This window comes from Hemitrygon akajei, chromosome 13, assembly GCF_048418815.1.
Source record: "Hemitrygon akajei chromosome 13, sHemAka1.3, whole genome shotgun sequence".
In the NCBI taxonomy this organism is placed as follows: Eukaryota; Metazoa; Chordata; class Chondrichthyes; order Myliobatiformes; family Dasyatidae; genus Hemitrygon; species Hemitrygon akajei.
Window position 1 is genome coordinate 36571390 of NC_133136.1, and position 13671 is coordinate 36585060.

The 13671-nt window shown below is 41.6% G+C and overlaps 1 protein-coding gene across 4 annotated transcripts in view; it reads left to right on the top strand.

Moving 5' to 3' along the window:
- Window positions 1-13671, top strand: part of LOC140737765 (integrin alpha-1-like) — a 196820-nt gene that overhangs the window by 36368 nt on the left and 146781 nt on the right. For all 4 annotated transcript variants that reach the window (XM_073064394.1, XM_073064392.1, XM_073064390.1 and 1 more), the window contains exons 3-5: window positions 2031-2143; window positions 3307-3395; window positions 5006-5120. In XM_073064394.1, the coding sequence (XP_072920495.1) occupies window positions 2031-2143; window positions 3307-3395; window positions 5006-5120 (317 nt within the window). The remainder of the gene's footprint in view (window positions 1-2030; window positions 2144-3306; window positions 3396-5005; window positions 5121-13671) is intronic.

The following is a 13671-nucleotide window of genomic DNA, read 5'->3' on the forward strand; positions in this document are numbered from 1 at the left end:
ACAAGGCAGGATACTTGGTGGTGTGGAGGAACAGAGGGATCTGGGGGTACTTGTCCACAGATCCCTGAAAGTTGCCTCACAGGTAGATAAGGTAGTTAAAAAAGCTTATGGGGTGTTAGCTTTCATAAATCAAGGGATAGAGTTTAAGAGTTGTGTGGTAATGTTAGGCCACACTTGGAGTACTGTGTCCAGTTCTGGTCGCCTCACTATAGGAAGGATATGGAAGCATTGGAAAGAGTACAGAGGAGATTTACCAGGATGCTGCCTGGTTTAGAGAGCATGCATTATGATCAGAGATTAAGGGAGCTAGGGCTTTACTCTTTGGAGTGAAGGAGGATGAGAGGAGACATGATAGAGGTATACAAGATATTAAGAGGAATAGATAGAGTGGACAGCCAGCGCCTCTTCCCCAGGGTACCACTGCTCAATACAAGAGGACATGGCTTTAAGGTAAGGGGAGGAAAGTTCAAGCAGGATATTAGAGGAAGGTTTTTTACTCAGAGAGTGGTTGGTGCGTGGAATGCACTGCCTGAGTCAGTGGTGGAGGCAGATACACTAGTGAAATTTAAGAGACTACTAGACAGGTATATGGAGGAATTTAAGGTGGGGGGTTATATGGGAGGCAGGGTTTAAGGGTCAGCACAACATTGTAGGACAAAGGGCCTGTACTGTGCTGTACTATTCTATGTTCTATTCTACAAGTATGTGAAAAGCAAGAGGAGAAGACGTGAGAGAATAGGACCAATCAAGTGTGACAGTGGAAAAGTGCGTATGGAACCGGAGGAGATAGCAGCGATACTTAATGAATACTTTGTTTTAGTATTCACTATGGAGAAGGATCTTGGTGATTGTAGAGATGGCTTACAGCAGATTGAAAAGTGTGAGCATATAGACATTAAGAAAGAGGATATGCTGTAGCTTTTGGAAAGCATCAAGTTGAGCCCAATCCATAGCTGACGGACACAAACAAATAACTGAGTCCGAGTGGTATTTTTATCTTGGTGCACTTCTTTTCTTAGCATTGTTTTCCCTGGCTGCTCGTCAGAAGTGAGAAAGCCACAGGCACATGGCCTTGCTGGAGAAGGCAAGTGTGAGACCAAGGAAGGCATGTTTGTATCATCGGCAGTTTGTGCATTAGAAGAGGAATATGAGATGGGAAATGGTATGTAAGTAAGATGGTAAAATATGCAATAATAGAATTATCAGTCCCAATATAGTTTTGCTGGCAAACACGAGGAAATCTGCAGATGCTGGGCACTTTTTTTCAAGGGATGCAAGGAGTAACAGGCACCTCAGTTCAAGTTTGTTGCCAGCCCAGATTATGCCCTTCAAGTCCATTAGTGAGTGACACACAATGTGACTGGATAATGTACCTTGCATGCCTCAATAGCTGGCAGTGGATATGCAGTTCATGAGAGAGGTCAGTGTCTCAGTCTGTGGGTATGATGGTGCATGTGGATATTAGTTTTCCATGCTGATTACTAAAAATGGTAGGTAGGAGAATGATGTGTTAGTCATGCATTGTCGGACTTCTGGTGTAGTGAGTGTAAGTGGAGATTTGTTGATGTGTTCATTATTTTGAAAACACATCATTGAAATATTTGTAGCACTATTCCCAGAACTTTAGGGCTTGAAAAGATGCCAAAAACTGTCAAAGCCTATTTAGTCGGATGTCTTCTGAAGGTCAGGATGAACACATAGGATAAACCTATGTGACTTTAACTTTGCCTATCATGGATGCAGCTGTACAAGACACTACTGGTGGTTTAAGAGACTAAGTTCCATCATCACATCAAAGACCCTCTCCATCATATGGTATGCTACCACAAAGCTCAAGGAAATAGATTCTGAATATACTGTAAATGGTAGCTGAAAACTGTGCTGACAAACGGTGAGTTGTTGAAGGCCATCCAGAACTGGGAGTTATCTTCCACCAGGATTTGAAACTCTATGGTTGACTGGACCCCTCATTCTCCTATCAATATTATTGTAATATAACATCATCATGGTGTATTCTTCTTTCCACTTAGGCTTCTGATTGGTTCTCCTTGGGAAGGCCAGCCCAAACGCAGAACTGGTGACATCTACAAATGCCCAACATTCAAGACCAGCAATCCTGAATGTGTGAAACTTAACTTGACTGGTAAAATTAAAATATATTTTCTGGCATGAAAATTATGGAGCAAGAATAAAATTAGTGTGTTAACTTTGATCAGTCTATTGCATCATCTCTCAAAAGAATGGAATGTGTAAGTAAGAGAAAAGAAAACCAGGTGATTTAAACTGTTCGATTTATGCTAGAAATCATCACTGATAAAGGATTTTAAACCAGTTATTTGTGCCTCCTTCAATGTAAAGTTAAAATCAGAGGCATTCTCTGATAACGTTGCTAAACTCCTTGTTATTAAGGGCTGATCTAGGAGAAGTATGAAGGAATTTGAAACATGTAGATGATTTATTCCAGCTTCTTTTCAGAATGCACACATGCACATGTGCACCCTTAATAAGATATCTCAGGTAGTGATACTATATATTATAGGATATAAGGCAGGAGAGATTAAATGTCAACTGAAAATGCTGCAAACACTGTGCAGATTAGGCAAGAACGGAGGGAAGAAAGACACAGTTAACTTTCAGATCCAGACCCATTTTCTCTTTCCACCGATGCTATCTGCTTTAGTAGGTGATTCCAGTATTTTCTGTTTTTTATTTACTACCAATTTCCAGCATCTGCCATGGTTTTTTTTTAATTAAATGATATAAGTGAGTCTTTACTGGACTGGGAGCTCACTAACTGATTTCTAAGGATTGTGTGAACAGGTTTTCTGGATGGCCTCTGTACTAGCATTCTAAGATCAAGGACAGTCTTGGATCACCTGTGATAAATGGAAAATCCAGTGTCCATTCCCAAGACAGATTCAAAAAAATATTGGAACAGGTGCCATTTCTATGATTAGCTACTTCTGTCCAAATACTGGCAGAGGCCTTCAGCCCCGTGGAGGATTGACATCAAGCCTTGAAGTACTTTGGATCTTGCCGGATACAATTAATGACATTAGGCTCCACCTCCTGCTTATCTGTAAGCTCTCAGTTCCAGTAATCAGCACTGGTACTGGGTCTAGCATCTCAATCCTGCTCCCACCGTCTCTCTAGGTGACAACTTCTTCAACTTTTCCATATTATCTTGCTCGCATTAGTGCCAGGAGACTGGACCAAGCCAACCAGGCTCTCTGGGACTGAGTTGCCTTCAGGACAAGATGACAGAAAATAAGGGTTTGGTGATTCGATGCTTCTTTCTTGTTACAGAATACTTAACAGTACCTAATATCACTGAAGTGAAGGAAAACATGACACTAGGACTATCGCTGGCAGCAAATCCCAATGGAGGCTTTCTGGTAAGAGTCCTAAATCCTAAAACTTTAATTGTGCTGTCTACATAGAGATCAAATGTCATACTTTCTGCAATTTCTCAATGCACCATAGAAAGCATCCTATCTAGATTGGACTTTTTCCCACCATATCCTTACACCTCTACATCTTTGTAATCAAGTCTTCTCCAATTCTGGATTCTTGACTATATTCAGACCTTCAAATGCAAAGCCCTTCTTTCTGGAAATCACTTCATGTATCTCAAATTACCCCTTAAAATGAGCAAATTTTTGGTCATGTGTTTCAATATCTGTGTGATTTAACCACGATTTTGTCCTATAAACTCCTTTGAAGCAATTCTACATTCTACATGTTATCACATTAAAGATGCCTTAGGAGTGGAGCGAGCTTTGGTTATTGTCTTTTAACAGAGATCCTGAAGCAGGATAGAAGCAGCTAATAAAGATACAGTGATGGCAAGAGGCAGTTGACAGGACTGTATTCTGTAAACATCCATGATAATACTGCAGAGCTTTTGCAGTGAGTTCAAGTTTACTTGGTTGTTCCTATAAAAGCATACAATTTGAGCAACACATCACTAACAAATCTCATGAAACTACATAAATAGCAACAAAGTTTTCTCTGCTGTTTTGCCATGCAGCCTCTCCTTCAAGCATCATTCAGGGCTCCTCTCTACATCAACGATGTTGAAGTTGAGAGGGTTATGAGGTTCAAGTTCGTAGGCATCCCCGATATGCAGTCCTGGTCCAATGGCCAAGAAAGCTCACCAATGTTCCTATTTCCTCAAGAGGCTGAAGAAATTTGGTCTGGCCCCATTGACCCTCACCAATTTTTCTCAATACACCATAGAAAGCAACCTGTCTGGATATCTCCATGCTTCCTTAAACAGTAGATGTTAAAGTTGATGCACCATCAATAACTCACTCTGAGACGTAAGAAGCGAGATATCGGCTTTTATTGACTGGAAGAATGAACAACACTACATCCTGGAGAATGAAGCCGGGCTCAGGCCTCAATCGCCTTTATACAGGGGTCTGTGGGAGGAGCCACAGGAGCAGTCAGCAGGGGTCTGTGGGAGGAGCCACAGGAGCAGTCAGCAGGGGTCTGTGGGAGGAGCCACAGGAGCAGTCAGTGAGGGTCTGTGGGAGGAGCCACAGGAGCAGTCCAGACAGGTATATGTAGTTCACCACAGTTGTCTAGATTCATTCTTTGTTATTTTCCTTGTCTGTGTAACTACTATCAATAGTTATCACTGATAGTAGTTGGCCACCGTTAGTCTCAATAGACCATGGAAGACCGGCAGTTGCCCAAGTCTCCCCTCTCCACGCCACCGATGTTGTCCAAGGGAAGGGCATTAGAACCCATACAGCTTGGCACCGGTGTCATCGCAGAGCAATGTGTGGTTAAGTGCCTTGCTGAAGGACACACACGCAGCTTCAGCCAAGGCTTGAACTAGTGACCTTCAGATCACTAGATGAACACCTTAACCACTTAACCACAGGCCAACACAACTATCAGTAGAAGAGAAGGAGAAAGGAAAAAACAATAGAGGAAGGAGATGTTTAGTGTTTTACAAACATTTTAAAGTACTTTTGTTTCATATTCTTTATTTCAGACATGTGGACCACTTTATGCTTACAAGTGTGGAGGCCTGTACTATACAGTTGGTGCCTGTTCGAATGTAAGCTCCACTTTTCAAGTTGTAAACACCATAGCTCCTACAGTAAAAGGTATGCAGCAAAGCATTACACTTGTACATGGTTTCACAAGTAATCAAGTTTAAACAGAGGTAATGTTAAAATGAACATATATGGAAGATTCCTTAAGCAGTATTGCTATTTAGGGAAAAAGCAGTACGAACGTTTGGAAACAAAGCAAGGTCCCAGACTTATTGATAATTTTCATTAAACATTGCCTCTAATGGGTCTTGCTAAAGATTAGTTCTGATGTGAAAAGAGCACTTTTCTCAGAAGAAAGGTCGATTTCAGAAAATGCTTGAAGTTCCCAAGAGTAAAAGTTGTTGGCAATAAAAATATTTATATAGCTATTTGAGAGTGTTAAACAATGTTAGCCTTTTCACTTTTCAAACTGGATGATGATGACCAAACTAGTAAAAGCTGAGATTTCAAGATATGCTTAACAATATTAGTCCTTGAGTTTTATATTTTACTTATTAAGATAGTGTTCACTTTCGCATACCGTGAACAGCCCTTTAGGATTGAGGATGATTTGTTTCCATACAGTTTGATCGGTTCTGTAATGGCTAATAAGGCCAATGTCACTTATTTATAAAACAGAGACTCTTACCCGATGGGGCAGGAGCCTTGACAGGATGGGGCAGGTGGGTAGTTGATGGGTAGTGCACTCCTTCTGCACTTACAAAGGGCTATGTGTATCCTCCTCTTACAAGGATTCTCAATACCATCCCAAATGCTCAATTAACTATGAGAGGTCATTTGATTACCTCTCATATTGCAGAAACATGGTTGCTATGAACTGCGCCTAAAGTAGATGGGTAGCAGAAAAATCAAGGATTATTGATAGGAATGGAATGACTGATAAGTTAAACCAAAATTGACGAGGGAACAGAATGAATAGGAATATCCAAATCAAAATAAAATCAATGGGTCGAATGACTTCCTTCAGTCTTGTGAAGAGAAATTGGACAATAAGATACAGGAACAGAATTAGGTCATTCAGCCCATTGTCTGCTCCACCATTCAATCATCCGTGGTTGATTAACCCTCACAACACCATTCACCTGCCTTTTTCCCCATAACCTTGGATGCCCTTACTAAGCAAGAACCTATCAACCTCAGCTTTAAATATACCCATTGACTTGACCTCCACACCCATCTATGACAATGAATTCTACAGATTCATGTTTTTTTCCATGTACTGTGTCCTATGACGTGGACAATCATAGTCTTTATATGTCCATGGTTGTTCTTGGCTTTCCATTGCCTTCTTCTGGACAGTGGCTTTACAAGTTGGGTGACCCCAGCCATTATCATTACTCTTCAGAGATTGTCTGCCTGGCGTCAGTACCAGGACTTGTAAAATACACCAGCTGTTCATATGACCATCCACCACCTGCTCCCATGACTACACATGACCCTGATTGGGGGCACTAAGCGGGTGTTACACCTTTCCCAAGGGTGACCTGTTGGCTAGTGGAGAGAAGGACCACCTAACCCCTCCTTTGATAGAGGCTTATCTCTGCCTCACTACCCAACAAATTCACTGCTATCTTGCAAGAGAAAGTCCTCCTCATCTCAGTTCCAAAGTCCTATCATTGTATTCAGAGGCTGTGGCCTCTGGCCTGAGACTCTCCCACAACTGGAAACATCCTCTCAGTGCCTACCCTGTCTAGGCAAGGGCCAGTGTTGGGACTGCACCTTTTCAATTTATATATTAGTGATCTGGATGAAGGAACTGATGGAATTGTAGCACAAGTTTGCAGATAATACCAAGATAAGTGGAGGGACGGGTGGTATTGAGGAGGCAAAGAGTATGCTAATGGACTTGGACATGTTTGGAGAGTGGGCAAAGGAGTTGCAGGTGGAATACAGTATAGCAAAGTGTGAGGTTATGCACTTTGGTAGAAAGAGTAAGGGTATGGAGTATTTTTTTTAACTGAGTAGAGAATCGATAAGGCGGAAGGGACATGAGTGTGTTACAAGAATTGTCCTTCATAATAATGACCAGGGAGGCACAGAGAGGTTTGTAATTACCGTTAAGTATTTTTATTGTCTCAATGGAAGAAGACGGGAACTTACACAACCAATAGCTGTGTGCTCACCAACTAAGTTTTCCTAATCTTCTATGAAAAGTCAAAGAACAGAAAAGATATTACCAGTTAAAAAGGAGTTTCTGCTGCTGGCTGCATGTTCCTTATAGCCCCATTTCAGATCTCCATGTGTCCGTGCCGCACCTCACATCCATGATTGTTTTTCTCATACAGAGTTACCACTGACAACAGATGAGAAGCATCCGCTTTTATATCCATTTCTTACCGATTCAAATATTGCATTCCAGTATCATTGTCTGACCCTGAACACCCCCTGCTTCAGGCCAGCGTCTATTTATTACTCTTTTCCCAGCAAGTGACAGTTGGTCATTTATAGCTGTTTATTCTCAATCAGCTTGAATCACACAGTCCAAACACAGACCAACATTCACAGACCTGCATGTTATATCCAACACCTTACAGGTAACTTCATATTTGGAAATTATCCCTAGTTCAGCAGATTACCTGAGGGATTATTGTGTCTTCTTTAAAAAAACTGACCAAGCCAAGCAACTAACACACAAAATGGAGGACATAAAACAGTTCCACAAAATGGCAGCTTCTATCTCCAAGCACATGGCAGGAACAGAGGCAATTGGTCCACCTGCTTTCACTGTCCTTGAGTCATCCAAATTCACTGATTTGCAGACTTTAGTTCTTTCTGGCCAACAGGTGTATGTTCCCTTGACTTCCCCTTTCTGGTCTTACTGACATTGAGTCCAAGGTTGTTGCAACGCCACTCAACATTTGAAGTATTGTAAGTGTCTAGAGAATGTCTAGAGCGTATTCACAAAAATGATCCTAGGCTTAACATATGAAGAGTATTTGAAGGCTCTGGGCAAATGGAGGTCATCAGGAGGAATGGGAATCTCATTGAAACCTTCTGAATAGTGAAGGATCTGGATATAATGGATGTGGAGAGGATTGTTCCATTAACAGGAGAGTCAAGAATCTAGTCCCTTTAACACTGAGCTGAGGAGTCAGCCAGAGGCTGGTGAATCTGTGGAATTCATTGCCATAGTGGACTATGGAGGACTAGCGATTGGATGTATTTTCAGGCAGAGATTGATAAGTTCTAAATTGAGAAGTGACTTAGGAGATACTAGAAGAAGGTAGAAGAATTAGGTTGAAAAAGATAACCAGCCATGATGAAATGGCAGAGCAGGCTCAATGGGCTGAATGGCCTAATTCTACTCCCTATATTAATGCCTTCCCATTTCTGATGAATAGTTCTCAGGCTGAAAGTTTGGCCTATTTTCTCTTCTCACATTTGTGATCTGACCTGCTGATTGTTTTGAAAATAAAGTATCCACTTGTTCAGCATCCATTCATCCAGTGTCACTGCAGCATGCACCAGCTGAGCATCCATTGCAGTGACCTGCCTAGTTTCCCCAAACCTGTGACAAGGTCAATGTGTATGGGAACATTTTCACCCATGATTTTCATCCCAAGTTGATAACAGTCTGATTCTGATTTGCACATACCCTCAGTGGCCACTCTATTAGGTACTAACTATACCTAATAAATAGCCACTGAGTTTATGTTTGTCATCTTCTGCTGCTGTAGCCCATCCACTTCAAAGTTCGATGTGCTGGACATTCAGAGATGCCCTTCTGCACACCACTGTTGTGATACATGTTTATTTGAGTTACTGCCTGTTTCCTAGCAGCCTGAGCCAGTCTGGTTATTTTCCTCTAGCCTCTCTCATTAACATAATGTTTTCACTCACAGAACTACTGCTCACTGGATATTTTTTGTTTTTCACACCACTGTCGATTCAGTCTAGCAACTATTTTTTGTTGAAAGATCAGCACTTTCTGAGATACTCAAACCATCCAGTCTGGCAATCATTCTACAGTTAAGGTCACTTTGATCCCATTTCTTCCACATTTTGATGTTCGGACTAAACCAATGAACCACTTGACCATGTTGGCATGCTTTCATGCATTTAGTTGCGGCTATATGATTGGCTGATTAAATATTTGCATTAATGAGAAGGTATGCAGGTAAACCTAATAAAGTGACTACTGAATGTAGTGTGTTAAGATTTGTTCTCTGTGCAGACCCTTTTTATTCTGTGTTTTTGATGTAAATGTAACAGTTTTGAACTCCATTTATTCAAAGGAAAATGGAATGGTTACAGCTGCTGATTGGGCTATATGTAATACTTATTCTTTCCTGAGTAAAATAGTGTCATCTTTCTCCAGAATATAGTTCATGAACTGAAGGGAGTCCTGTGTAGGATATGTCACTGGCTTGTGTTTTCCATAAACATAATACTTTCAAGCTGTTGGTTTAACAAATCTTTTTGATATCACTGTTGCAATCCTTATAAAATTGCATTTCTGTTTTTATTTGAATCTATCATCACAAACACATTTATGATGTTCTTACAGATAGTGACCAATGAATTATTTATTCTGTATTAAACACTTAAACTAAGAAGAGTGTATGTAAACTTTTGGCAACTTATTGCTTTTAATGCATTCAAAGGCATGATAACAATTGAGTTCTCTATTCACACAGTATTAAGTTCTCCAGTCACACAGTAACTTATATCTTTTATTAACAGATTCCAGTTGCCTTGCACATCAAGATTAGACTAAATGTTGGCATTGTATCTATTAAAATTATTTCAGTCTTAAATTTAGAGATTTGAAATTTCTATGTACTCTTCCTGTAAGGGCCCTTTGTACACTCATGTTAATCTGTTCTATATATTTCTTCAATGCAATAAATTTCAATGAATTTATATCTGCAATTTAAAATAAATACCATAAAGGAGCTTGGTATAATTGTCTCAAGAATAGGAAAAGAGACTGCTGGAAATGAGCACAAGAGATTCTGCAGCTGCTGGAAATCCAGAACATTACACACAAAATCTAGAGGAACTGATCTCGGCCTGAAACTTCAGATCATTATTCCTTTCCGTAGATGCTGCCTGACCTGCTGAGTTCCTCCAGCATTTTGTGTGTTAGTCGGAAGTGAGCCCATGGTTCATAGGCAAAGTGACTAATGTTGTAAGATGAGCAGTAAGTGAAGCCCCCCCACCCCCCGCCCCCGCCACCGGGCTCATATAGGAACTTGGCTCGTTGCTGGCCTGCAGACAGCTGCAGGACTTGATGGTGAGAATGCCGCCCTTCGTAAACAGGGGTCAGTGTGATTTGGGGTTTAAAAAATTGCATCTAGGATCAGTGTGATTTGGGATTAAAAAGTGCAGGGCAAACTGAAAAGCTTTAAGCTGAGTAAGTCACCTGGACCAGATGGACTACATCCCAGAGTCCTGAAAGAGGTTCCTGAAGAGATAACAGATGCATTGGTCATGATCTTTCAAAAATCGTGGAATGGGCTGCCAGCGACGGTGGTGGAGACGGATACAATAGGGTCTTTTAAGAGACTCCTGGATAGGTACATGGAGCTTAGAAAAGTAGAGGGCTATGGGTAACCCTAGGTAATTTCTGAAGTAAGGATATGTTCAGCACAGCATTGTGGGCTGAAGGGCCTGTATTGTGCTGTAGGTTTTCTATATTTCTATGTTTCTAATCACTTAATTCTGGCATAGTCTCAGAGGACTAGAAGATTGCAAATGTCACTCCATTCTTTAAGAAGGGAGGAAAGCAAAATAAACTACAGGCCAATTAGCTTAACCTCAGTGGTTGGGAAAGTGTTGGAGGCTATTGAGGATGTGGTTTTGGGGTATTTGGAGAATAATGATAAAAAAAAATCAAAGTTAGCGTGGTGTCTCTCAAGGGAAACCTTGTCTGACAAATTTGTCAGAGTTCCTGGAGGAAGTAACAAGCAGAGTGGACAAAGGAGAGGCAGTGGATGTCACAGGAAAGATACTGGCATGGACAGAGGAATGGCTGACAGGCAGGAAGCAGCGAGTGGGAATAAAAGGGGCCTTTTCTGAATGGCTGCCGGTGACTAGTGGTGTTCCTCAGGGGTCTGTATTGGGACAGCTACTTTTCACTTTGTTTGTCAGTGATTTAGATAATGGAATTGTTAGTTTTGTGGCAAAGTTTTCAGATGATATGAAGATAGGTGGAGGGGTAGGTAGTGCTGAGGAAACAATGTGTTTGCAGTCAGACTCAGAGCAACTGGAAGAATGGACAAAAAAGTGGCATTTAGAATACAGGGTTGAGAAATGTATGATAATGCATTTTGGTAAAAGGAACAATAGTGCAGACTATTATAGAAACATAGAAAACCTACAGCACAGTGCAGGCCCTTCGGCCCACAAGGCTGTGCTGAACATGTCCCTACCTTAGAAATTACAGTACTAGGCTTACCTATAGCCCTCTATTTTTCTAAGATCTATGTACCTATCCAAAAGTCTCTTAAAAGACCCTATCCTATCCGCCTCCACCACCGTTGCCGACAGAACATTGCACGCACTCACCACTCTCTGAGTAAAAAACTTACCCCTGGCATCTCCTCTGTATCTTCTCACCAGCGCCTTAAACCTGTGTCCTCTTGTGGCAACCATTTCAGCCCTGGGAAAAAGCCTCTGACTAACCCACACGATCAATGCCTCTCATCATCTTGTACACCTCTATCAGGTCACCTCTCATCCTCCATTATCTAAATGGGGAGAAGGTTCAAACTTCAGAGATGCAGAAGGAGTTAGAAGTTCTTGAGTAAAATGCCCTGAAGGTTATTTTACAGGTTGAGTCTGTGGTAAAGAAGGCAAATGCAACATTGGTATTTATTTCAAAGGGAATAGAATATAAAAACAAAGAGATAATGCTGAGCCTTTATAAGACCTTCGCAGCAACATAGGACCCTGGTCAGACCCACTTGGAGTACTGTGCTCAGTTCTGATCACCTCACTACAGGAAGGATGTGGAAATCATAGAAAGGGTGCAGAGGAGATTTACAAGGACGTTGCCTGGATTGGAGAGCTTGCCTTATGAGAATAGGTTGAGTGAACTTGGACTTTTCTCCTTGGAACGAAGGAGGATGAGATAGGTACATGGATCTTAGAAAAATAGAGGGCTATAGATAAGCCTGGTAATTTCCAAGGTAGGGAATGTTCAGCACAACTTTGTGGGCCGAAGGGCCTGTATTGTGCTGTAGGTTTTCTATGTTTCTAAGACACTAGTCAGTCCTCAGAGTATTGTCAACAGGTTTGGGCCCCATATCTCAGAAAGGATGTGTTGGCATTGGAGAGAGTCCAGAGGAGATTCACGAGGATGATTCCGGGAATGAAGGGGTTAGCATATGAAGAATGTTTGTCAGCGTTGGCTCTGTACTCACTGGAATTTAGAAGACTGTGGGGGGATCTCATTGAAAACTACCAAATTTTGAAAGGTCTAGATGGGGTAGATGTGGAGAAAATGTTCCCTTTGGTGGGGGCATCCAGAACTAGAGAGCACAGCCTCAAAATTGAGGGGTGACATTCTCGAACAGAGGTAAGGAGGAATTTCTTTTAGCCAGAGTAGCAATTCTGTGGAATGCTCTGCCACAGACTGCAGTGGAGGCCAAGTCCATGGGTATACCTAACAAGGAAGTTGACTGTTTCCTGCAATCAGGGCATCAAAGGATATGGTGAAAAGGTAGACATATGGGGTTGAGTGGGATCCGGGATCAGCCATGATGGAACGATGGAGCAAACACAATGGGCTAAATGGCCTTATTCTGCTCCTATGTCTTATGGTCTTGTAGGTTCAACCAAAAGGAGTGTTGTGATGTTCCAATTAAAGAAACCTCAATTTGAGTGAATACTGCATAAACACTGCCTTTACACAATTGTCAGTCAACAAGAAATAACAAATTGCACACCACATAAAATTATAAAGAAAGCATATTTACAGATTTCAGCTTTATCAAACAGTTAGTAGGAAAAAGAAAAAAAAATGAAAGGGCCCATTTCAGTTAACGCAGTCCGAACGTGCACATAAGGTTGGAGTTGACACTGGAGTCCTCTTTAACTCACACGCTGGATCCATGGTCTGCAGGAAAGCACACACCATGTTCCAAACTTCGCTTGAACTCCATCTCAAGCAAACGGGCACTCTCTCGGGAGTACTGGTCCTTCCTCCTTGGAGCCATTCATCCGCAAGAAGCACTTTGTGCTACAGAGATGGCATCCTCAGCCATCTTCCCTCCTGCCCTCTCCATAGCTCCCACCAAAAAAGACCCCCGAACCACATTACTGTCCAACAGAAAACTCTTCCCCACAATCCCGATTGGCTAACTCACATTCCTGAGTCAGACAACATGTGTCCTTATCTTAGCCGAAGCCAAAGCCAAAGCATACTTTCTGTCATGGGACACTGCTTTTACAGAATACCGTTAATAATGAAATACCTACAGCATAGCGTAAAAATCTTAACCAGGGCATTACATAAGTATAAAAAATTAACTCCAGACAAACAGCAGAAGATGAAGGGGAAGGTATGATCTTGTGGCTCTACCAGTGATCCAGACACAAGACACAGGCCACTTCATCACCTGCAAATGTTGTTCCTGCTTATTCATTGGAGATACAG